This window comes from Pezoporus occidentalis, unplaced genomic scaffold (assembly GCF_034315485.1).
Source record: "Pezoporus occidentalis ecotype Australia unplaced genomic scaffold, CSIRO_AGI_Poc_V1 ctg64, whole genome shotgun sequence".
In the NCBI taxonomy this organism is placed as follows: Eukaryota; Metazoa; Chordata; class Aves; order Psittaciformes; family Psittacidae; genus Pezoporus; species Pezoporus occidentalis.
The window spans coordinates 2689044-2713927 of NW_026915987.1; the positions used below are offsets into that span (position 1 = coordinate 2689044).

General features: G+C 49.5%; 1 protein-coding gene across 1 annotated transcript; it reads right to left on the reverse strand.

The window, feature by feature from the left end:
• Nucleotides 1-1881: 1881 nt before the first annotated feature.
• Nucleotides 1882-5706, reverse strand: ATP6V1G1 (ATPase H+ transporting V1 subunit G1). Its single transcript, XM_062640234.1, has 3 exons — nt 5561-5706; nt 4372-4472; nt 1882-2641 (listed from the first exon to the last, which is right to left on the reverse strand). The coding sequence occupies exons 1-3, from the start codon at nt 5640-5642 to the stop codon at nt 2468-2470; spliced, it is 357 nt and encodes a 118-aa protein (XP_062496218.1). The 5' UTR covers nt 5643-5706; the 3' UTR covers nt 1882-2467.
• Nucleotides 5707-24884: the final 19178 nt, after the last annotated feature.

Consider the following 24884-nt stretch of genomic DNA (forward strand, 5'->3'; position numbering starts at 1 on the left):
ACACGGTACAAACAAGATAAGATAGGAGTCCTGAGTGCTTCTTACCTCCATACATCCCCAGGACTCTTGAGCATCCTGGCAGTCAGCTGCCATTTCCAGGGATGAGAGCTCACATTCAGGGAATCAGACAGCAGTACATGTGCCCAAAGCAGCTTCTGGCCCTTTTGGAGGTACAAAGCTATGGCTTGGGTACATGGGCCACATCTACAAGGGATTATGGAGGCAGATCAGTAGCAGGACAACTCAGAGTCAGATCTGTACCTGGGGCTTACTCAAGGTTTTACTCTTACCGCAGCAAATCAGATTTCAGAGGCAAAAAGCCCCATGTCCAATTCCACACCTCTGTCAGTAGAAGACTATTCCCTGCTGCATGTTTCTCTGGCCTAGTCTGGTTTATGCATGAAGGAGGAGCAGGTCCCCCTTTCCCAGAGCATCACGGTGTAATATGAAAGAATCTGAACTTAAAATAGAACATCTACACTGCAAAGAAAGCCTTCCTGGACAGCAGTAACTGAAACAGTTCAGTTCAGACTTACAAAGCCAGGTAGCTCTTGACAGTTCAGTTTCAGGGAAGTTATTACAGAGAACTGATACTCTTGCAACACACTGAAACTTGTGCATCTCCTAAAGGGAGCATCTTCATTCACACCACCTTTGGCAAGAGGAAATCATCAGGGAAGGTTTTTTTTCCCTTTAAGGATAGAAAGACCTCATTAAATGGAAACTTAGGAACCAATATGAGAAAGTGGGGCACACACTGTGCTCTTTCTGGACAGTTACGTCTTCAAACAGGAAGAATCTGCCAATTACAGCCTGGAGCCAGGAGGACTTCTTGAGGAGCATCATGCTGGAGCCTGAGCACCTGCTCTCAACAGGAATCAATGTTTCTTTTTCAAAGGACAGACTAGATTTAGCAGGGCTGCAACCCTTCATGAGGCCACATCACCTCTCCATTAGATTAGACTGATTAAAACAGCTTTGATCCTATTCTCTTTGTACTGACCTAGCTTTATTTCCCCCCCCAGTCTGGAATTTTTGACTTTGCAGGAGGCTTTTGCTTCGATTTTACAACCCATTTAATAGTCTGAATTCCTGAAGTGATCCTTCCAGGACTACATTAAACTAATATATTACAAGAGGAGACGCCATAGCAGTCTGCTATTCCACCACCCTGTGTGACTGCAGGCAGACATTGGTTTCTGTGGTATGACATTCATCCATCCTGCTCTCCTCCCTCCCCAGCACAATCCTGGAGATCTGGGGGCTTTTTGGTACTACACTACCAGCCGGTGGGCAGACAGGATGTCCTGTCCAAGGAGCAGCATCAGGAAGGTTTCTTACATAGATCCTGAGCTGCACAACTTTGGTCTGATCAGGTGCCGACTGAGGTCTCTTTCCTGCAAAAAGCCTTAAATTGGTCTTAAAAAAGCAAACCTGCATTTAATATTCTGCAGGTGAGAGGGAGGATGAAACTGCTGAAAAATGAAACTTCTGCTGTATAGCAGGATGCTGCAGGGTATGGTATGACCTTGGTATAACAAGCAATGACCGGTGTTTGATCAATGGAAGGGTAATTACTGCACAGTGCCTGGCTATCAAACTATCCCAGTGAACTGGCAGCATTTTATTTCCCCTAATGGACACAAGAACATTTGCTCCTGAAGGTTTTCAGAATGAGCTGGCAGGTAAAGCATCAGACTGAAGCCAAGAGGAAGAGGCTCTGTAATGGGTTTTTAACTTACCTGCTGCGACCAAAAGACATTTGCTGTGTCTCTTACTCTTTCTTTTATCAACACTTGAGAGGAATGCTGCAGAGTCCTCACTCCCATGAAACACAAAGACTCTTGAAACAAGTTAGCAGGAACAAGACTGACAAGAGACTTTGGAGTTAAGTACGTGGTTTTACTTTCAAGTGTCATGGTATCAGACTCGTAACTCAAGCTTAACAGTAGAATATATAGAAGATAGTCAAAAGAGAGAAATTCAAGCACCTGAAAATTATCAGCCAGCACTGCACAGCCAGAGAATTATTCTGAACAAGGTTTAACCCCTCTACAAAGGTTCACACCACACTGAGAAATGCATTTTGGTCAACAAGAAAACAGTTACACAGGTCAAATGGTTACTGACACCGGCTCTCCATTTAAACCTGGCCAGCATCTCTCTCCCCTCTCTGTTTGCAGAACAGAACCTCTCACTGAATGCTACCCAGATCAAAAGGGAGCTTTAATGTGCCAACTCAAATATATATATAACAACTTAGCACAGATTTGAGACGTGGCCATTTAATGTTTGATTAAGCTCTAAACCAGTGTCAAGAGAGAAATTAACAGAACTCCAACAACGCACTGAAATAACTTAACACATTTACAAGAACAGTTAAGGTATGGCTAAAAGCTGTACATTCCACCTGAAGCTCAGCTGTTACCACCAGCCTTTCCCAGGATGCTTACTCCTTCTCCCACGACTACCCGTTGATGCGGTAATTCACATGGATTTCAGGTTTGATGTCACACACAAGAGACAAGAGCTGGGAGAGGACCACCTCCCGGTTCTTCTGGAAGTTCTGCTGGATGACGCTCATCTTTTCCTGGGTCTCTTTCTCAACTTCAGTGGTGCAGCTGCCATGAGATCCAAGTGCCTACAAAACAGCAAAGATAAAGAGAAAGCTCACACGTGAGTAATGTAACACGGAGAACATTATGCTTAGCTCTGTATTTTGCTCTTCTGACTGCCTCAGTGGTGCATCTCAACCATTCATCTTTGCTGAGGGAAGAACTACACTGAAAAAACAGCAACCAAAAAAGTACTGTTGGATTCTCTGCACAGATTTCTCACTCAACTTGTCCAAGCTTGCATTTTACACACAGCCCATGCCTTTTGTCCTGTTTTATTTATTATCTGTCAGTTTAGAGCATGAGCTTCTGTAGAATACCTGAAATAAAAGGTCCTGCTGTAGTGGTGCCTGGAACTAGGAACCCCTGGGCACTGCTGTACTGGAGAGCTCCAGGAAAGCTCCCATGATTTAGTTCAGGTGCAGCCTTCACATTATCCCATTGCTTCTACCCCAAAAGAGCCTTTATAAAAAGCTCTCCCTTCCTAACAGGACTGTGGGCCATGTGATACACACAGCAAAGAGACTTTCACAGCTTACAACGCTCTTCTTGACCCATAAGCAAGAACAGAAAAGCAAATTTCCTTTATAAGTGGGGGGAAAAAGGCACAGAAGAAGCATGCTGAAAAGAGCACCCTGGGATTGGCATTCAAAGAGCTCCCCTCTCTGAAGAGGGATACATAAAACCAAACCAGCTGACAAGCAGTGAAGTCCACATTATTAGCCTGGAACTGCCTGGTATCATGTGCCTAATTGGGCACTATTGGGCCTATAAGGATGCTAGGGAGGGACTCTTCATTAGGGACTGTAGAGAAAGGACAAGGCACAACAGGTTAAAACTTAAACAGGGGAAGTTCAGACTGGATATAAGGAAGAAGTTCTTTACTGTGAGGGTGGTGAGGCACTGGAATGGGCTGCCCAGGGAAGCTGTGAATGCTCCATCCCTGGCAGTGTCCAGGGCCAGGTTGGACAGAGCCTTGGGTGATATGGTTTAGTGTGAGGTGTCCCTGCCCATAGCAGTGGGGGTGGAACTGGATGATCTTAAGGTCCTTTCCAACCCAAACCATTCTATGATTCTATGATGAACTCAGCTAACAAGGGATTGTCAACGATTAATCTTGACCTCCTGCATGAAGGCAGAAGAACAGAGGAGGTGGGACTGTGCTGACCAGAACATGGATAGAGGGGACACTGTCAGGGCATTTTCCAACAACTTCAGTATTTACAGGGGTACACAGGCAATGGAAACCACCTCAGTTAGTAAAGGGTATCAGTTTCCCACCTTCCAGGAAAGCCTCCACTTGCCCAGAAGGAAAACGCACCTCTTGGGACACAGCAGGGAACTGTGCTGAGCAGAATACAAGCCTTGCATCTGCCTCACCAGGAGAGCAGCATCTGCGAGGCTAGCGTTGTAGAAGACAGCCTGTCACGGGAAACTGAGTTGGGTCTTTTTTGATGCTGCTACATACAGCAGGTCTGGGGAGGCTGCCACCCATCAGGGCACCAAACAGTACATGAGCTTATGAAGCTAACTCCCTGCCAGTCACTAGCTCTGGCTGTTGAGATGTAACACACCACGTTCTGATTCATTCCCACTGGTTTTTCCGTGGCACGTGGCAGTGCCTCAGAGGAAGGCGGTTAGGGAAGTACTCCTCCAGCACCATGTTTTACCCTGAGGGCTCCTCTCAGGGCAAGTAACCTCAAACACAAGACTAAAGGGGCTGGGTAGGTAACAGTGAATGAGGCAGAAAACAAACCGCCGCTTCCTTGGCCTTGAACTCCTTCTCCCTCTGCAGGCGGTACTGCTCAATCTCTGCCTGGGCTTCTTCTTTGGCCTGCTTCAGCCTCCGATTCTTTCCTGTTTGCAAAGAACATGCCAAATGAAATACAGAAGAGAAAGTATGGAGCATATTCCTCCTCCAAATGCACAGCAACCATGAGAGCATTTGCTATTCCAACAGCTCCTTCTGCAGGAGGCATTATCAACCCCGGGTTACCCCATGTGCCAACAAGCCATCTCCAAGCTCACCATGCAACAAGCTTCAACCAGTGAGTGGGTCTATGGGCCAGTGGATGCATTGGACAACGGCAGGTCTGGCCTTGCTCATGTGAGCATGCAACCCCTCTGAGTTGCAAAGAGGACAGCAGAAAGAACATTAAGCCCTAAGCTTTGCATCCGGCCAATTGTGTGACTCACAGAAGAACTGGCCACAGCACCAACTTCCCCTCTAGGACTTTCCACCCCATTCTCCCCTTCAAAGCTACCATTAGAGTAAGCTACAACAACCTACTCCTTGCAATGCTGTCAGGGATAGAGCTGCAAGGCAGGGGAGCTTCATTAAACCAAACAAATACGGGTTTGAACCAGGAAACGTTTGTAAAGGTGGGATCTTTGTCACCTGAACTTCTCTCACTCAGCAGAAAAAGCGAACTTGGATCCCCATGGAAAAGCTCGCTCAGCTCTATAAAATCTCTAATTACCAACAGGAAAACACACTGTATTCCTCAAGAAGGAACAAAAAGCGGTTAAAAGGAAGGGCAGCCGCCGATAAGCACAAGCACACCGAAAGGCAGGCCCCGCTGCCATGCAGGACGGGTTTCCATGCTGGTCTCCTGCCAGGGAGGCCCCACGGGGCCAGGAGCCACCGAGCCCGCACAGACCGCTCCAGCCGGGCACGGAGGCTCCTCACCGCCGCCGGACTCCTGCCTCACACCGGGCACGAGCACCCGGAGCCCGCGGCACCCACCACGGCCCGGCGCTGCCCTCGGGCCCCGCTCCACCGCCGCATCCCCTCCCCACAGCGGCCCTGCACCCACTGCCCCCCGGCCGGGCCGCTCCGCGACAGGCCCGAGAGGCCTGAGGCGGCCGCGCTGCGCTAGGCCCGGCCGGGCTCCACACCACCCTCAGCTCCGGCGCCGGGCCGGGCCGGGCCGGGCCGTACTCACGCTTGCGGGCCTCGGCCACCTTCTCTGCGGCGCGTTTCTCGGCCTGCAGCAGCTGCTGGATGCCCTGAGACTGGCTCGCCATGGCGGCACCCTCCCGGCCTGCCCTGCCCCGCCGCAACACAGCTGTGTCAGGCGCGGCCCCGCCTCCGCCGCACGGCCCCGGCCCGGCCCGGCCCCGCCTCCTCCGGCCTGGTTGCGGGGGGGTTCCCCGGCGGCGGAAGCTCAAGGAGTTTGTGATCCTTTGGGGAGAGAAACGGGATGAAAATAGGGAGGGAACATCCATGAGATCCCTGCGGGGAGGCAGTGAGGAAATGGGGAAAGGGGCTGCAGGAAAGCTGGGGAGGGGCTTGGGACAGGGGCCTGTAGGGACAGGCCAAGGGGAATGGCTTTAACCTGCCCGAGGGGAGACTGAGATGAGCTCTTAGGCAGAAGCTCTTCCCTGGGAGGGTGCTGAGGCGCTGGCACAGGGTGCCCAGAGAAGCTGTGGCTGCCCCATCCCTGGCAGTGTTCAAGGCCAGGTTGGACACAGGGCTTGGAGCAAGCTGCTCTAGTGGAAGGGGTCCCTGCCTGTGGCAGGGGTTGGAGCTGGAGGAGCTTTAAGGTCCCTTCCAGCACAAACCAGGCTGGGGTTCTATTACTTTGTTTCATGTTTTCAGTCGCTGGCCTCACAGCACACACACAACTCAGGCTGCTGCTGGCACCATGGGAAGCTTTGCTCCCCTCTGGGCAGCACCGCCTCCCAACTGCCCAGGATATGGGGTCTCACCCCCAAGCACAGAGGAACAGATCACTGTCCAGCACTACCCACTGTAGGGGCTCCCAAGACCCCAGCTCCACACACACACACACCCCCCACACACCCCATACTTCACCCTGACCCCACTCCAGCGCAACCCCTGGCCACCACATCCCAGGGGCTGATTTAAGGCTGGATGGGCTGATTTAAAGCCCAGGACATGGCTCCCCCAACATTTTAAGGCTATAAATTAGAGTTATTGATGAATAATGTTGCACTGCTGAAGCACCAGAGCTGGGACAGGGCCTCACACTGCTGCAGGGAGGGATGGTATGGGGGCTGCTGTCCTCTTCCATCCCCCCGTGATGGAACATGGAGACAGTGATTCAAATGTGTATTTATAGTGTGGAATAGGAATTATGAGTGTTTGCCAGGGTGACCTTCATCCAGACCCAGTGATTAACTAAATGGGCTTAGCAGGCCTGCCCATCGAGTGTCAGATTTGCTTCAGTGAAGGAAGGATGGGGAGAAGAGCTCATAAATCTGAGGACTGAAGCATGGGCACATTCAGCCAAGGGGATGAGGTTTCTGTTTCAGTGTACACCACAGCTAGAAACACCCAGTGGAGCTCAGCTGGGCCAGGTCCAGGCTCCTTTACAACAGTAACACCCAGATACGAGCATCTTCTCGTCACACTCCAAAGCTGAAGAGCCCCTGTCATCACCTCAGACCTCTGCAAAAACCACAACATTCAGGTTTCCCACTGCCCCCTGCAGCCCTCAAATGGTGCCCCTCTGTCCTGTTCCCATCTAGAAACCCATGGTCGTCATCATCCCCCCATCCTCATCAGCTGCTGCTGGTTTGCATCTGCTACTAAATAAAGCACTTGGGCTGAACCCACAAGCAACCCTGCACAGGATGCTCTGAAGATTAAGCAGAGTTTGCAGCAAAGGGACTGAAACAGGCCCAGCTTTCCCATGTACTAACCCCGAGAGGGTTATTTTTCTCCTGGGTGATTCTGATTTTCAGGCTTGCTGCTTCTGGCTGATAACACTGCCCATTTCACATGGGGTTGGAACCGGGTGAGCTTTAAGGTCCCTTCCAACCCAAACCACGCTGGGATTCTATGATTTAAAGCAATATTTTGTTTGGCTGTGTTGCCTTTCAGCTTCAGGTTGCTCAAAAGCTAATTGAAACCTCCTGGCATGTGTCATGTGAAGCACACGTGGCTCTAAAGGCTTTTTGAGCAACTTCTTAATTCATTTCAGTTCTCTTTCCAGAAAGGAACAAGCATCCTCCAGAGCTCAATGGGAATAAACCGTTGTCTTTGGCTGCTTCTGCAGGTCACAGTAATGCAAATGAAATGAAACGGATTTCTTCGTTTTCTTCCTTTCCCCCTCCCCAAAAGCTTCTTTATCTCCTTGCAAGCCCTGAACACTGATTTTCACTTCAGAGTCATATCTTTCATTTCTCTGTGTTTATTCCACACGGGGTCATAACTCTAAGCTTGTGATACACCGGTCTCTGAAACATCAGATGTTTCCAGAATCAGGAAGGAAAAATACAGATTGTCTGGTGTTTCTTTGGGTTCCAAGCACAGAACATAGGCCAGGTCTTCTGGTCCTGCAGTCTTCAAGGATTCCAAGCCAGATCTTGTAAGAATGAGGTTTTAAACATTGTGTCTGGCTTCTTTTCAGGCCAGGTAATTACATTTTTCCTCTCTAAATTCCTCTGCACTCTCAGTTGGGTACATTATTAATCTTTATGCTCTGACTTAGAATGCTGTGCGATTGCCTGCTCCTTTAAGCAGGTTTTGTGTGTGGAATGCCTGGGACCCAAACTGGTTTCTCTCTTCTGAGGTTTAATTCATTAACACAAATCACTTCGAGGCACTGAGATGGGGCAGATGTTGGGTACTGATAAATGATCATTGAAAGACTACCAGTGAATAATTATTAATCAGAATCCAGAGCCTGGAGGTTTCCTGAGCTTCACCCCCGAGGAGGGTCCTCCCTCCCTGCCGCAGCCACATCTGCATTGCATTGAGTTGTGCTGCAGCCCTTTCTGCTGGGCTCCCACAGACCAATACAGCTGGTGAACAGGTTCCTCCAGCACTAAGCAGCTGCTTTTGGAGCTTGGTCCCAAGGTCATGGCTGTGCCAGAGCCCTGCTGCAAGGTAGCTTCTCCAGTAGGGCCCCATCCCTGGTACCCATCACACCTTTCCCTCACCACCTAAAGCAACAGAGGTTTCACTGTCAGATGAATCAGTGCTGAGGCGCTGGCACAGGGTGCCCAGAGAAGCTGTGGCTGCCCCATCCCTGGCAGTGTTCAAGGCCAGGTTGGACACAGGGGCTTGGAGCAAGCTGCTCTAGTGGAAGGTGTGGAGCTGGAGGAGCTGTAAGGTCCCTTCCAACACAAACCAGCCTGGGGTTCTATGATTTTCCATTGGAGTCAGGGAAGGCGGCTGTTTACGTATTCTCCTGTTGTGATGACATTTCAGCAGACCTTAGTAATTCCTCAGGTACCAAAAGAAATCTCCAATCCTATTTCCTCAACATCTACTGGTGTCCATTCCCAAACAGGGGTCAAGTGTCCTTTGCAAGGGATGTGTCTGGGAAGTTTAATCCCTTGTTTGATGAGTGACTGAACACTGCTGGGATGTCCAATGACATTAAGCTACTAGGGGTCCCTGCATTAGGGGACACAGCTGTCGTGGACACAGCCACATCTGCACAGCATACAGGCTGTCTGGGCCTCTCTGTATCTTTTAGATACAACAGGAGAACAAAGCAGGTCCTGTTATGCACTAATAAGTAGCTTCTTCTACAATGGGTCTCACCAAAGCTTTGACTGCTGATGGCAACTACCAGTTCTTCCATCAGCTTCTGCAAGAAGACCATTCCTCCTGCTCTATCTGGAAGAAACACAGCCCATTATTTTCCCTACCATAAAAGATTTCTTGGCTTTTCAGTTCAGCTTTCTCTGCCCCGAACCACTGTGTAATGGCACAGTACAGCCACTGCTTTCAAGTGGCTGAATTTCAGTGATGAAACAATCCCTGCATACATAGATTGTTTGGTGCTTTGGAAGATGTTTAAATAAATAATACACTGCAGTATCAGACTCATTATTAATGTTGCTTGGAGATACAAAAACTTGTCTGAGGCCTCCAGTTAATTTGGAGGTTTATCACAGGCTCTAGAGGAATGGAAAGGTGTGACAATAAAACACTGCAGCGGTGTTGCCAACCCGCAGTGGAGAGCTGATGTGTTCCTAGGCCATGAAGGAAGATGTGGGTGCTGGGGGATCCTTTTCAAGCACTTACACAAAAGCAACACTGAAAGCATCCAAGTGACAGCATCTGGGGCTCTAGCAAATACCCTGCTCACCTCTGGGGCTCCGTGTGATGTGCAACAAGAGTTGCTGATGTGCAGGTTCCTCACGGGGCTCCTCCTGTCAGTCAGCTACAGGATTCCTGCCTGCTAAATAAATTGGTTTCTCCATAAAGAGTCAGTGGAGCAACAGAGCCTTCACTGCAAAAACTCAACCAAATGCTCTGAATCGCCACCAGGAAGGGGAACTTTTCCTCACCACCAGCTCAGAGTTTGAAGTCAGACAACAAACAGCTCCTCGAGTAAAGTTTCAGAAGTACATAAGCACCTACACATGCAAACAGCTACCTAGTGGAACTAATTTGTTTACAGCTTGCATGGATAAAGCTTAATAACTACTTCTGTATTTAGTCTAAATGCCTTTGGAAAATCTGAGCTTGTCATCCCTGTGGTTCCTGGCCCCATCTACTCACGTGGGGCTATGGGAAAAGGCTGACAATAAACTGACAACCAGCACAACCCTGATGCTTCTGACAAACAAGACCCAAAGGCTGCTGCTCTGCTTTGCAATGCCATATGCCCATTTTTAACTCGGTTGTCAAAGGCACAGTTCACTGCAGAATCAGGTGTACCCAGTTTACCTGAATTACCCCCTCACTGCTCTTTCCTCCCCAGATCAAACCCCTGCTCCATCCTGCCCGTTTCCACTGTGATTTGCCAGACAGCTTGTAGCTGCAGGGGGAAAGCAAATCAATCTCTTTTTCCACCACCTCATCCATCAGCTTCACGCTTCACCCAGCATCAAGCCTTCTGTTGCCAAGATGAGTTCTCCAGCAGCTGGCCACCACCAAACAAGCCTTGGGCCATTTGGTTTGCCCCATGCACAGAGCTGCTAGAGCAGAGGCTGCACTCATCTGCCTGGCTGTGTTCTGGACAGGGCTACAGGAGCAAAGGGTGGGTTCTGTGTAATGAAATGGAAGTTCAGGGGGTTTCAGAACATTGTGTGATTAACCTGAAGCAGCCATGGTAACAAAGGGATTATCAAGAACAATAAATCATCTTCTTACAGAGGTAGCCTGGGGAGGGGGGTTTGCATTGAAAGCAATGAGTGCCTACAGGACCAGAACTCCCAGCACAGAGCAGTACCCAGGAAAAAGCCAGACAGCACTTGGTTGTGGGGATGGAGAAGATGGGGGAAAAGGCTGCTGGTTTAAGATTTGGACACAGGTAATGTCACTTGTGTCCAGATCTTAAAGCCTTCACCCCAATTTCCTGCTCCTCCTCACCTCCATTTACTTGCCAGCCCTTTCCAGAAGGCTTTGGGGTGAATTTTACAGGGCCTGGAGCCAGGCTGAGGTGTGGCTGCTCTGGGCAGGAAGGACATAGGCAGGAGTGTGGCTCCTCCGGCACCGAGCAATCCAGAGCCTGCAAGACACACTGAGCTGCTGAGTGATGGGCTGGGCACTCACTGCATCTCAAAATCATAGAACCATAGAATAGCCAGGGTTGGAAAGGACCTTAAGATCATCCAGTTCCATGGACTTGCTCATGCAGGTTTTCATATGCAGCCCTTTGAAAGCAAACTCTGGGCTATTGCTAAAAGCTCAACCCAGCTGTGTCCAGCTGCCTTCCCACCAGCAGAAATAGGGGTCCAACAAGGATCACCATGTTTGAAAAGCCATAAAGCATCAGATAACCAAATCTCACTCACTGTAAGCCACAGCTGGAAACTGAGCTCTCATTTCCTTTGAGGCACAAGAAAAGAACTCCTTTGCATAGAATACAAATGGAATTCTTTGGACACACACAGGGAGGATGAGTTATTGTCTTGCTTTGGTGATTGCACCTTTTGTCCAGAGACCTTCATTAACCATCTGCTGGTGCATTACAGTGCTCATACCCACATCCAAGGAGCTAGAGAGGAGTATGGCTATGAGGGGAACATGTGTGCCTTAGCCTCTGATCCAGGCTGCATTCCCTCTGATCAAGGAACATTTCAGGGGGTAATTTGCAAGTGCTGTCCACAGGCCCAGAAACAGCAGCAGAGAAACAGACGTTTGGTTTGGGGTTAGCACCCAGAGACCTCTGCAACACCCAGACACCATCCACATGCAGGGGGGCATTGGCAGGACTTACATGACATCAGCCCCAGGGCAGACCAGGACTTACTTCACTTCCAGGTGTCTCCTGAATGCTCTTAAGCATAGCACATCTGTAGGAGCGTGGTCAGGTATTGCTATAGCTCAGAACCCCTTTGTCCTATGCCCCTTCCATCACCTCTAATCTGCCCTGGGAACAGAAGGTTACAGACCCTTGTGTACCCCTTCTGCCCTGGCAGGTTCTTCAGACCATAAGGAGTTACACAGCTTCTCAGTGCTCCTTGTACCAAGGCTAAGAGTTAAGCAGGAGTCTTCATATAGACAGATGGGACAAGAAGTACCAGGTGCTGCTGTTAATAAATCAAAGCAAGTCTGCCATTAAGTGCAGTGGCTGGGCCACAACTCACTGCTTTAGCTGGAGAGAAATACACAGCCAGTGACAAAAACCAGATCCAAGCCAAGGAGATCACTAAGACATCCAGAGGCTGAGCCAGGGGAAGTTGGTACCACGCTGTCTGTTGACCTGTATTAACAGTGGCATCAGAGGAATGACAGCCTATGACTTATTTGGGCTTTAAGAACCATTGGGAACTGCAACAGGGCTCCCCTGCACCCAGCTCACTACCTCCTTCTTCCCAGAGGAGACAGTTGAGGGCCAGGGGAATCCAGAGGTTGGCAGATTGGGAATCTCAAAGCCTGTCACACATTGTGGTGGTGGAGTCAGGACATGGAAAGACTGAGACAGCATGTGGGAGAACTTGCCCTGCTCCCAGAGGTGAGACTCAGCTCTGGAAGGACCAACCACTCCTTCCTAAAGCATCTTCTAGTGGCATTACTTCCAGTTCCTTAACAACTCAGCTCTGCTGCCATCCCTAGAGGCACTGAGTCACTGCAGCACTCTTCGCCCATCAGTGAGCTTGCAGGTTATATGGACGTAGAATCACCGAATGGACATAATGGCTTGCTGCTTCTTGGACACACGTAATGTAACGGCCATAACCTTAGCTCCAGTTTACCCTGCCCTGGCAGCCCTTCCCAACAGACAGAGCTCCCTGCTCCTCACTTTGCCACTGGGAAGAGAGGATTCAAGAGGGAGCTGTTGTTTTAGTTTGCCAGTGATGAGGCATAGGATCCCAAGAGAGACACTACAAATTCATCCTGCAGATAACATGATATATGAACCCAGGCAATTACTTTGAGCAGGGTGCAATCCATTAGAGCAACACCAGCCCGTTGGCATGACAAGCAGAATCCTTGGAGCTGCAATGTAGCTCTGTATTCACCTCAACCTGATCCAAGCCCCCTCAGCATGGATCAACAAAACCTGCTGATTTCAGGGAGGGTTCATGTGTAATCCCGAGGCAGAACCATGCTCATATAAAAACTTCTTTGCTTACTGAGAGCTTTAAAAGCATCACTTGGGTTTTGCCAGCATGCATGAGCTTGCCCTTACCCCATGTAAAGCTCTTCTGTTGGATGGATCTTGTCACTCCTTTTGACATCAGTATATCTAGGCTTAGAAAGAAGCTAGGGATGGGGTTCAGTGCCTAGCTGTGATGACAGTGCTGGAATACTGCTGTTTGGGTGGGAGATCCTCTTAAACCCATTGAAACTCCCACTCCACAAACACTTGGGATCTGTTCACAAACAGAAGTGGATACAAACCAAAGGGCTTCAAGAGTATTAGATGCCTTTGATAATCCCACATTGTCTTCACAAGTAGGTGCTGCAGTAGTCAAACAATGCAAGACCAAGCTTTTAAAACCATTTGCACATCTATAAGTGACACTAAGCGCCACTTGGTGAGAATCCCACTTCTGGGGATCTCAGAATAAAGTTCCTAACTCCTATTCACATACAAAGAGGTGAGAGCCAAACCCCCTTTGGCCTTGCCCATACTCCAGAGCTGCAGACTTGACTGTGCCTAAATCAACACCCACTCTTAGTGGTACAGACACAGCTGAGATAGCTTATTCTGAAACAGGGAAGGGAATAAGGCATCTTTATTCAAGGAAAACCACATTCACTCAAGAATTACACCCTGTATCAGCATCACTAAAACAATCAGGTGGTGGACACATGAAGTGAACCTGGAGGTGCAGAACTGCATCAACTGCCTACAGGTGAGGACGTTGTGCCTGGGCACACAGAGACAGGCACAAGGAAGTGCAGTTGATTCATCCAGGGCTAATTTTGCTGCTCCTTCTGAAAGGATCCATCATTCTTAGACTTGCACGACACCTGCAGCATTGTGAAATGGCGAGAGCTTGCTTAGAGCCTGGATTAACATGTGGCAGGGTGACATCTCTATACAAGCAAAACCTGAAACACCTTGTACCTTGCCAAAAATCAGCCTTCGCAGCCTTTTACTTCTGGCCTTAGTAACCTTTATGCCCCAGACAGCATTGATGAGTTGGCAGTGTGACAAAGCAGAAGACTCAGCATGGGTAGGACTTGTATTGTTAGGCAAAGATGGATGGCGGGGTTATCTGCTTCTGATTTAATGGGAGCTTCTGGGTGATGTATGTACCAAAGTAGCACAACACAGGGGAGGTCAGGCATACATAAAAGCAGAACTTCTTCCCGAGTTTTTCAATGCATACATGAAGCATTAAGGACCAATCGCCCACCAGGATCTTTGGATGCTGCTGCAGTTTTAACAGGTAAAGTTAGTTACTTGTGGCACTTGACTGCAACTTTTACATAGTAATTCTCATAAGGCTTCCATAGATCCATTTGTGTACCCAGAAAATGTTCACTGCATCTAGCACTGCTAGAACTGACATCCTTTAGGTCTCCCTGCCCATGCCACTTCCCTTCCTATTCCCACAACACACTAAACACTGGACTGATCCATGTCCAATGATCCATCCAGCTGCATCCTTCAGTCCTTATTCCCCACCTTGCTGGGAAGCAGCAAGCATCAGATACCAGTGGACAAAACTCTGCTTCCTAGGGTCACACAATTGGTAATTCAGCCTGGGCAGTAGATTAGTTCCATGCTGCCAGTTCTTCACTGCAGAGCCATAGCCCAGACCAAACCCTGAGCAAGCCTTGAGTGGTACTGGAGCCTGGAATTGCCTCCTAGTGATACACAGAGACCCATCAACAGCCTGTGCTCTGTCTCTTTATATCCAAATCACATTGATTTCATGACCCATCTCTTTACATAGCTTACAGGAGTCCCTTTGGAGCAGCATACACCTGGCACAACCAGCACAGTAGTGCTTGCTCAGCTAGTGGTTCTGGCCAGTATGAAATACAATTAAGTGATTTCACAATACAAAGGGAGGAGAAACCTCCAAACCATGAGGAGATTCTCTTTGCAATGCCATTCTGCTCCTGGCAAAGACCAAACACCAGCTCCATTTCAGCCAGGCCAGCAAAGGGGATTAGATCAGTGTTTTCCTTGTTCCTCCCACAGACACCCTGTCCATAGCTCCTGTATACCTAGTGTTGCTCCTGGCTAAAACCACCCCTTCAGTTCTGGGCCAAGTTTATTGCTATAGGACGCCTAAATCCTGGGGTTTTGACCAGAGGAATGTAGCCTGTCTGTCTGCAGTGCTCCAGCAGGTAAGATTCAAAGTGGCAGGTACACCCCTATCTCCTATGCATCCACTTTAATCATGGGTATCCTGAACTCTCTGGTGGCCATCATTCCAAGTGGAAGCACAGGAGGAAGGAATAGCTCCCAGTTGTGTTTTCTGGGTGATCTCTGGGTAATTTACCTTTAATAAAAAATCTTGTCAAACCCAAATATTTCCTATATAGAAGGTATATATACACATACATCCCTACCCTCCTCTTCCTCTAATTTAGAGGGTATGTGTAATCTGGGGCTGACACTGAACGAACTGCACCCAGCAGAGCGAGATGCCTTCTGCTCTTTACAATAGTCAGGCTTCCCTGGTTCAGTCCCTTTCCCGTGACTGATGACTGGCACTTAAACAAGCACACACAGTGCTTCTGAAAGCATTTTATCCACTTTAATTAAAACCTAACATTTATAGAGCGAGGCAGATGTGCTATACACCAAAAGAAAAGAACAGGCCCTCCTGGGTGGCTGGGGCTGTTCTGCAGTAACAGGCAGACAATCACTGTTAAACTGGAATAAGTACTATTGATTGTTGTCTCTAATAGAGCATATGATTTTAAGGAACTTGCAGCACTGGCCTATTCAAGCTCACTGTGCTTATTGATTGAGACTACAAAGACTAATCACATGTGAAAACACAAGGTTATTCATCATATACTGGCTATTCAAAATGAGCATCCAGTACTGCCTGAATGAAATAAAGTACAGGTGCTGCTGGGGAAGGATTTTGTCACCATCCCATGACTACAGACTGGAGAATCCATGTGCTGCTTCAGGCATTATCATCACCAGGCAGAGCTCTTCTGGGAAAGGGAGGGAAAAACAAAAGGGAAAGTCCATGCTTCCCACTAGAAACAGGAGGGAAGGGCAGAAGAGACTGAGATGAGCTCTTAGGCAGAAGCTCTTCCCTGTGAGGGTGCTGAGGCGCTGGCACAGGGTGCCCAGAGAAGCTGTGGCTGCCCCATCCCTGGCAGTGTTCAAGGCCAGGTTGGACACAGGGGCTTGGAGCAAGCTGCTCTAGTGGAAGGGGTCCCTGCCCGTGGCAAGGGTTGGAGCTGGAGGAGCTTTAACGTCCTTTCCAGCACAAACCAAGCTGGGATTCTGTGTCTTCTGGTGCTTATGTAGATGTACAACAAAGCACCAGTCTCAGCTAACAGGTTGCTGTGTAGTATTTTATCTAGTTTCAAAGGGACCGAGTTTCCTCTTCAGCACTGAGTCTGGCTGTGGAACTGACTGCAGGCAAACACCGGGAACACAGGCTTCACATTAGGATAAGAGGAAATTTATGGAGCATCACCTCATTTCTTCTATACAGTCTTTTAACTCCCTTTGTCTAGTAGCTACTACCATTATTCTAGCCCAGCCTCCAGAGTCTTCCGCACAACACCACAGTTCATTGGTAACGTCTCATTACTTTCTTTGCTATATGATACTGCATCCATGACCAGAGAAACTGCCCACAGCATCACAGAATTAAGGCTGCTGCTATAGTAGCAACTGGTAGGGAACAGCAAAAGAGGGCTGCTGGGCAAGGGAAGAGGAAGCATCCTTACCAAGGAGGACACAGTACCTGCACAATAGGAGCTCCAGGCTGGCAGTGATCCAAAGCTCTCTAGCCAAGTCTAGAAGGCAAACAGTCAAGGAACCAACTCACAAACCCATTGCATATAAGACTGAATTGAGTAAAGGGTTGAGCTTAAGTACCTGTCCTGAGCCAATGGGTGAAAGGCAGTGGCTGGAGAGCCCAGATGGGGCTGCTCATGGCAAATCAGAGCCACAGGGAGGAGAGTACAACAGTGAGGGAAAACCCTTCATCTGCACAGCCCCATACTTTGCCAGAGTTATTAAGCAAAATCAGCCCTTAAAGGGACCCCACTCCTGTGCTCCTTGCAATGAGCATCAGTGACCCTTTGTCAGTGACCGTTGCCATCTCTTTCATCAGATCCTCTTTAATTTTCTCCTTGTCACTGTTTTCTTCCACTTCACTGACAATTTCCCACCACAGCCTCATTGCAGATGCTTTTACTGAAGAGCACCTGCGTGATTTAATGCCTTTCTGGTGCCTATTGAACCAAGCATCCTCCTTAAAGCAGCACTAAGTTAGCCTTGCATGTTCCTTGTCACATCATTAGCCATGTTGACGTTTATGCCTTTTTGATGCTATATAGCAAATAAAAGAGTCACTTTGCTGTGCTGGTGCCACAATGCCATAGTGCTAGAGATTCCCTGCTGCAATGTCCTGAAGGGACAACTTGGAGGCGAGCTCCTGCCTGCTGTGGGTTACTGCTTATAGCAACACCAAGAGAAAGAGGTGGTAAGAGTCTTGTGCTTTGGGAAAGCAGAAGCTCTGTGGTGCAGGAGGTTGGTAGTTCAATGTGCAACACTACAGCTAATTTGGGGGATGTGTTCCTGATCCATATGACCCAACTCAGGTTCTTGGAAGGCCAGAGGAAGTTCAATGGTGTTTGCAGTGATGGTTTTGACAAAAGTACTCCTCTACAACTTGCTGCTGGCTCACAGTCACCCATGTGAGAACAAGGCACACACAGCTCTGACAGCGTGAAAGGTTTCTTTTTGCCTTTCTGTTTCCAGCATCTCTTGTTATAATCCTTGCAAAGTTCCCTGTCTGCAGCAAAACAGTTCAGAACCTACACGCTTGACATGCTACATCCTCCTGGCCTGTTTGTCTGTGGTTTTAGATGTATCCCAAAGGGATCTAAGTGACCACTTAAATGCTGTAGTTTGTACAAGGAAAGGGAAGGCATATCCTGAGCCAGCAAGGCTATGGACACGACAGGAAGCAAGCAGGAGCAGTGGGAAGCCAAGGTGGGATGGGGCACTCTGCACTTCTATGTCCCTAATGGCTCAGAAAGCCCATCTGTGAGCTGCAGATGGGGAGCAGCCCATTTGAGGCGCCCTTGCAGCTCTAAGAGCTGCTTCTGAGCTAAAGGAGCAAAGGGAACAAGGATACACTCACACAGCAATGGAACCATCCAGCTGCACCAAGAGCTCATTTACACTCAAAGACTCAACAGCCCTCTTGACACATCATCTTCTCCCAGGGAAATCCTGTGAGGGGAAGCAAGAAGGAGCTCAGGTGGTGGGAGGCTCCAAACCCTGATGAGCATTTACTGGGAGAAGGCAGACAGGCTGGAGGTTATAAGAGGGGAGGGTAGCAGCCAGCTACTCCTAGTAGGAGCATGGTGGCTATGTCGGCCTTGGGTTTTGTCGGCTGGAAGAGTTCATTTTTGTGTGAGGTCTTCTTTAAGGGTAGCATATTTTCAAAGTAGTGAGAAAATGTGGCTAGAGAAGGTGTTCTGCTATCTTCTTACCTTTGCTGGAGCCCCAGCGCAGCACTGTGGTTCCCTTTACAACCCTCCTGTGGGCGCCCAAGGGAAGGGAGGATATCAGGCACCTCCTGCCTTGCTCCCTGCCTGTCAGTTGGCAGCACTTCTCCTTCCTCATCCTTGCAAGTTTTATTGCCAAGTTCCTGTGCAAAGTAAAAAAAGCCTCATTAATTGATGCTGAAAGTGCTCCTCTGTTGATGCTAAAATGTGGCAGCTTCGTAAGGGAGCGCAATGTTCTGTTTGGGCTAATGCCTTGTACGGGTACAAAATGACCCTGCAAGGTGCAGAGCAGGGAGAAATCAGGCCTGGAAAGGAAGGTGAATGGGCTGAGTTCTCCAAGTGTGTCAGTCTCAAAGCTGGGAAACAAGCCCAGACACCTTCACTGTAAGTTTAATATCCAGCTATACATGCTAAGTGTCCTCTGATTTCTCTTACAGAGCTCCAGAGAGCAGATCCAGAAGGACAACTGTGTCCCCTCTGGGTTGCTCTGGTACATCAGCATTGCATGTACTCTGTGGACATACAGAGCTTGGTTTCATGAGGCCTTTGGGGTTGCACTGTTGTGATCCTTTGAAGTCTGGTCCTCAGGCTGATCATCAGGTAGCTCTGATGCAGCCAAAGGTGCTGTTGTGGCTTATACCAGGTGAGATCATCCTACACTTCTTCATGGCTGCAACCATGTCCTTCTGTCCATCCCGTGCAACAGCATCTGACCCATAAAGCATCAGCTGAGAGCAAATCCTTGTGGAAGAGATCTAGGAGTTATGTTCAGACGTGGTTAACAATTAGAGCAACACTAACCATGAGCTGGGTACCCAGATGCTCTGAAGAGGCCAGGACCTCCTGCCTCTGTGTGCAGCATCCATGGGGGGGGGGGGGGGAGAAGTTGCAAACTCTGGTTCTTCAGCTCCAGATATTACAACAGAAACCCATTGAGCTGGGGGATCGCAGGTAACACCACTCTGCAGAGAGCTCTGGGTTCTGCTGCTGAAACCCTTCAGCTGCTTTGCCTGGGGAGATTCTTCTGGGCTGCTGCCCCCAAAACGGGGCTGGACAAGAATTACATCTTCTATTGTTTGTGCTTCCTTTATTATGGAAGTACCAAAGGTTACAGAAATGGCGCCGTTGCATTAAGTCTTGCACTGGAAACGAGGATCTGATTGCTTCCCTGCTGCTTATGCCATGTAAAACTTGTTTTCCTCTGTCTGCGATGGGCTGTGCTGGAAAGCATAGTGTATAAATGCAGGATTTGTCAGCTAAAGTAGTGCTTACAACGTCCCCCCTTGCTGCATCCCATTACAGCCCTTCTCCCTGTTGTTTGTCTTATTCAGGCTACTATTAACTCAATTGCTTTAGCGGAGGCTCTGCTTTTACAGCACATCATCAAGTCAAAATATAGCAACAGCTGCTTGAGAGGCAGCAAAATTCATCTCCATTTTCTATTAGCTGGAGGCTGGCGGCCCACATGGGGAAGAAGGTAAAAAGCAATTCATAAATGAAAGCTGGGAAATTAAATGTTGTACCGCAGAGGAAGATTTAGACCACATAAGAATCCATTTGCTGCAGTCGTCCCTGCTGTCATTCCTGATATCCAGCAAGGATGTGATGACTGGAAGGTGCTGGCATGGAGGAGGCAATCTTCATTCAACTGCCCAGGTGAGCAGCTATTCAGGACTTCCTGTGTATTCAGCTGTCTCAATACAGCTTAGGCTGAATGGAGATATTCTTATTCCAGGCTAAATGAGATTTTTTTAATGTCAGCCACTAAATTATCTCATGTAATCTAACTGCTGCCTCCTGCTGCAGCAGTGCTTGGAGAGATGGAATCATTTCCCTCTGTCTTCAGAGCAGTGTGGTGGTGACCTTACCCTGAGGCTCCTTTCAAAGGTGCTCTGTAGCTGCCAGGAGCAGAGATCTCCTGCCCAGCCCAGGGGAGGGCATAGGACAGTCCAGGTGAGGGACTGGGATGCTGGGCTGAGACCTGTTGCTGGCTCTGCCACTGAATGTGGCAGGATCCTGTCCTCACTTAGCTTTGATTTAGCACGTACCAGATTTATTTAGGTGGGAATCTCATTAATAGTATGTAGGGGCAGAAACTGGATGGGATGGGCACCTTTATCTCAGGGTCAGGCTGGTGATGCAGGAATGGTCGCTAACTGCGCCATGGACTGAAGCCAGCTTCCACCTTCAGTGTTTGACTCTTGATGGCAGAGGGAGAGAAGAGGCAGTATTTGGAGCAAGCCTGAGCCTCCTTTTCTCTCCTTCCCACATGGCAGCATTTCCTTCTTCTCTCAGAGCAAGTCACTGAATTGTTCCACGTGCAGCAGCGACTCCTGCAAGCCCTCCGTCCACATGTGCCTCTGCAGGCAGCTCCTCAGGCTGCTCATGCATCAGTGATGCAAGGACCATGGCCACTTTCAGGTGCTGCTATCACAGTCCCTGTTCTCAAAGATTTGCCTGCAGGGATCTCTCCCTTGTACCGGGGAGCTCTGCTTTCCTTAGGATACAGGGAATCAGTTAACTGCTTCATGGGTGGCAGCTTTGCTTGGAACAAACCTGCTGGGTTCAGGGCTTCCAGGGCAAGATAATCCTGCTCTAGAGGAGAATAAATACCTTTAAAATTGTAATCAGAGTCACTGGGGAAATGTGACAGGCTTTAAACAATGACATAACACGCTTGTGTCTGCTGTCTCTGCTAATGAGCATGAATTGAGAGCATTAGAGATCTATCCATGTGCATTAGCGTGTGTGAGTTGAGATCACAGGCATAATTAGTCTCATCTCTGCTGGCAGCCGAGGCACTGACCTGGCTGGTGCGGTCACAAAACATAGAATCCCAGCCTGGTTTGTGTTGGAAGGGACCTTAAAGCTCCTCCAGCTCCAACCCCTGCCACAGGCAGGGACACCTTCCACTAGAGCAGCTTGCTCCAAGCACCTGTGTCCAACCTGGCCTTGAACACTGCCAGGGATGGGGCAGCCACAGCTCCTCTGGGCACCCTGTGCCAGCGCCTCAGCACCCTCACAGGGAAGAGCTTCTGCCTTATCTCTAACCTGAACTTCCCCTGATTCAGTTTGAACCCATCAGCCCTTGTCCTGTCGCCACAGTCCCTGATGAAGAGTTCCTTTCTGCATCCTTGTAGCCCCCTTCAGACACTGGAAGCTGCTCTGAGGTCTCCACACAGCTTCTTTTCTCCAGGCTGAACAGCCCCAGTGTTCTCAGCCTGTCTCCAAACAGGAGGTTCTCCAGACCCTGATCATCCTCGTGGCCTCCTCTGGGCTTGTTCCAACAGCTCCATGTCCTTCTTATGTTGAGGACACCAGAACTGCACACAGTGCTCCAAGTGAGGTCTCACCAGCGCAGGGGGGCAGGATCCCCTCCTTCGACCTGCTGGTCACGCTCCTTTTGATGCAGCCCAGCACATGGAGGGGTTCTGGGCTCAGGTGCACACATGCAGGGTCATGTTCCATTTCTCATTGACCAGAACCCTCAGGCCTTCCTCCGCAGGTTGCTCTGTATCACTTCACCCAGCCTGTAGCATGCTCTCCAATGCTTTGGCATTCCACAGACATCAGCGTGACACCGTGCTGCTGTCCATCACCTCTCCAGGGCAGACCAGGCAGTGCCTGCACCTGCTTGTAGAGGGTTTCTCCTATTTGTCTCCTTAGGAGGAATCTAAGTGTGGTTTCTTCTCTGCTGGGGAGCTTCAGAAATGTGATGACAACTCTGAGACAGTTTTTTTCCCCATCTGTTTTCTATTGAGCATTTTTCACTTCAGGAGAACTTTCCGCATTCTGAGCAGCTTTTTTTTTTTTGCTAAAACCTATATTTGTTCTCCCAAATGCTTCATTTCTACAAGAAAAGGGGGTTTGGGGCTGGAGGTGAACAAGTGAAAGCCAGCAGAGGAGGGATCCAGGATTCAAGCTTGTCCTGGCTTGTCTTCCCATCCCTCCATGCTCCTGATTGCTCACTCCTTCCCAGTGAAGGAAGAGCCCCATCAGCAGTGATGTGGCTGCCGGGCGTGAGCTGAGGCAGTGGCTGGCAGCCAGCCCTGCTCCCTGGGCTCCTCTGGCCTCTCTCAGCACCGCCCTGATGCTATGAAATCAATTCTGAACAGGCAAATCAAACGGCTGATGTGATTGATTAGATGCCTTTGCCCGGCTGTGTTTAGTCAATGGCAGTGGGTATTTATTGCATTATATACTACAAATCAATAGTGATTAGTACATCATTAACCTTTGCTTTTGTCTTCTTGCAGTGTTATGCTCGCAGACAATCCCTCTCCAGCCTGGCAGAGATGGCTGGAGAATATGAGTGTTGATCTTTCAATGAGGAGCATGACCCTGCAGCCCTATTACTACTTTAGGTGTACTTTAAACATGATGTAAATCACCCCTACCAGGAGAGATGCTTGTGGGAAGGTTCACTCACCTCCAGCCTCCCTCAGCAGAAGCTGGTGAGGGCATACAGGCCCTCATATATGTCATAGATCTCATACAGGCTGGGTGCAGATTGGATGGAGCACCAATGAGAAGGACTTGGGACTATTGGTCAATCAGGAGCTCCCCATGACCCAGCTTCAGTGTGCGCTTGACCCCCCACCCCCCCCCCCCCCCCCCCGTGTGCTGGGCTGCACCCCCATGGCGTGAGCAGCAGCTCAGGGAGGGGATCCTGCCCCTCCGCTGTGCTCTGGGGAGACCCCCCCTGCAGCCCTGATCCAGCTCTGGGGCAGCAGCACAAGAGGGACGTGGAGCTGTTGGAGTGAGGCCAGAGGAGGCCATGGAGATGCTGCGAGGGCTGGAGCAGCTCTGCTCTGGAGCCAGGCTGAGAGAGCTGGGCTGGGGCAGCCTGGAGAAGAGAAGGCTCCTGAAGGGGAGACCTCAGAGCAGCTCCAGTGCCTGAAGGGGCTGCAGGAAACCTGGAGAGGGGCTTGGGACAAGGGATGTAGGGACAGGCCAAGGGGAATGGCTTTAACCTGCCAGAGGGGAGACTGAGATGAGCTCTTAGGCAGAAGCTCTTCCCTGTGAGGGTGCTGAGGCGCTGGCACAGGGTGCCCAGAGAAGCTGTGGCTGCCCCATCCCTGGCAGTGTTCAAGGCCAGGTTGGACACAGGGGCTTGGAGCAAGCTGCTCTAGTGGAAGGGGTCCCTGCCTGTGGCAGGGGTTGGAGCTGGAGGAGCTTTAAGGTCCCTTCCAACACAAACCAGGCTGGGATCTCAACCCTGTAACTGTGGCAATGGTTGAGTAAGGAACAAAACTCAGCAGTGCAAAACCTCTGGTGTGGTGAATATGCCTGAGGAAGAAAGGACTGCCCGGTGTTCTGGTGGTATTGGAGGTTGTCACAGAAGGAGTGAGCTGTGTTGTTTGTGTTGCACTCACCACAGGACAAGGGACAGTCTCCATTACAATGGTACACACAGAAGGAGATAGGCTCAGTGAGAAGCTCTAAGGAGTGACCCTCCTTTCTCTCCTGGTGGGTTTATTCCTGCACATCAGACCTTGAAGTTGAGTTATCCTGCTTGCTGAGCTGCGCTGTGATGTAAACCTGCAGGAACAGCGTGTGCCACTGTGTTCAGGCAGCTGGAATTCCACTGCTGCAGAAAATAATGGGGAGAGAACAGCCCATAAATCCTGCCCAGGCTTCCACAACAGTAGATTTACCTATACTGACTTGAATGAGATAAAGGTCTTCAAATTACATAGCTTCAAATTAGATTAGCTCTGTGTGAGTTTGTCAATCCTCAGTGTGAGTGAAGCCATGGAACTTCTCGCCTGCTGGGAGGCTGAACCTGTGCAAATTAGCTCTGCATTGCTCAGGCCTCTTTGGAAGCTGTCAGGTATATAGAGAGCACTTCAGAAAGGGGCTACTTCCCCCAGGTTCATTTAGGTGCTCTTGAGCCACAGGGATTGATGTAGGTGTGTGTGATATGCTGCACTGGCTTAGGTGCCTCACCTGTAGCTCCAAGGGAGGTCAAGGCTCTGAGGTGCAGACACCCAGTATGAGGCAGTCCTTGTCTGAGGGGTAAGTGAAAGCCCTTGACTGCAAGGGGAAATAATGTACCCATGAGAAGGAGAATACAGGAGTGAAGGCACCCACCATGTGCAAGGTAGACCCTGGGGCATGTGTAAAGGCAATGCTAAGGATAGAGTCTGGGTCTCCCCTCTGTCAAAGCACCCTGTAACATCTTGTGCTGCCCAGCTCATCACTGGGAGAGGGTT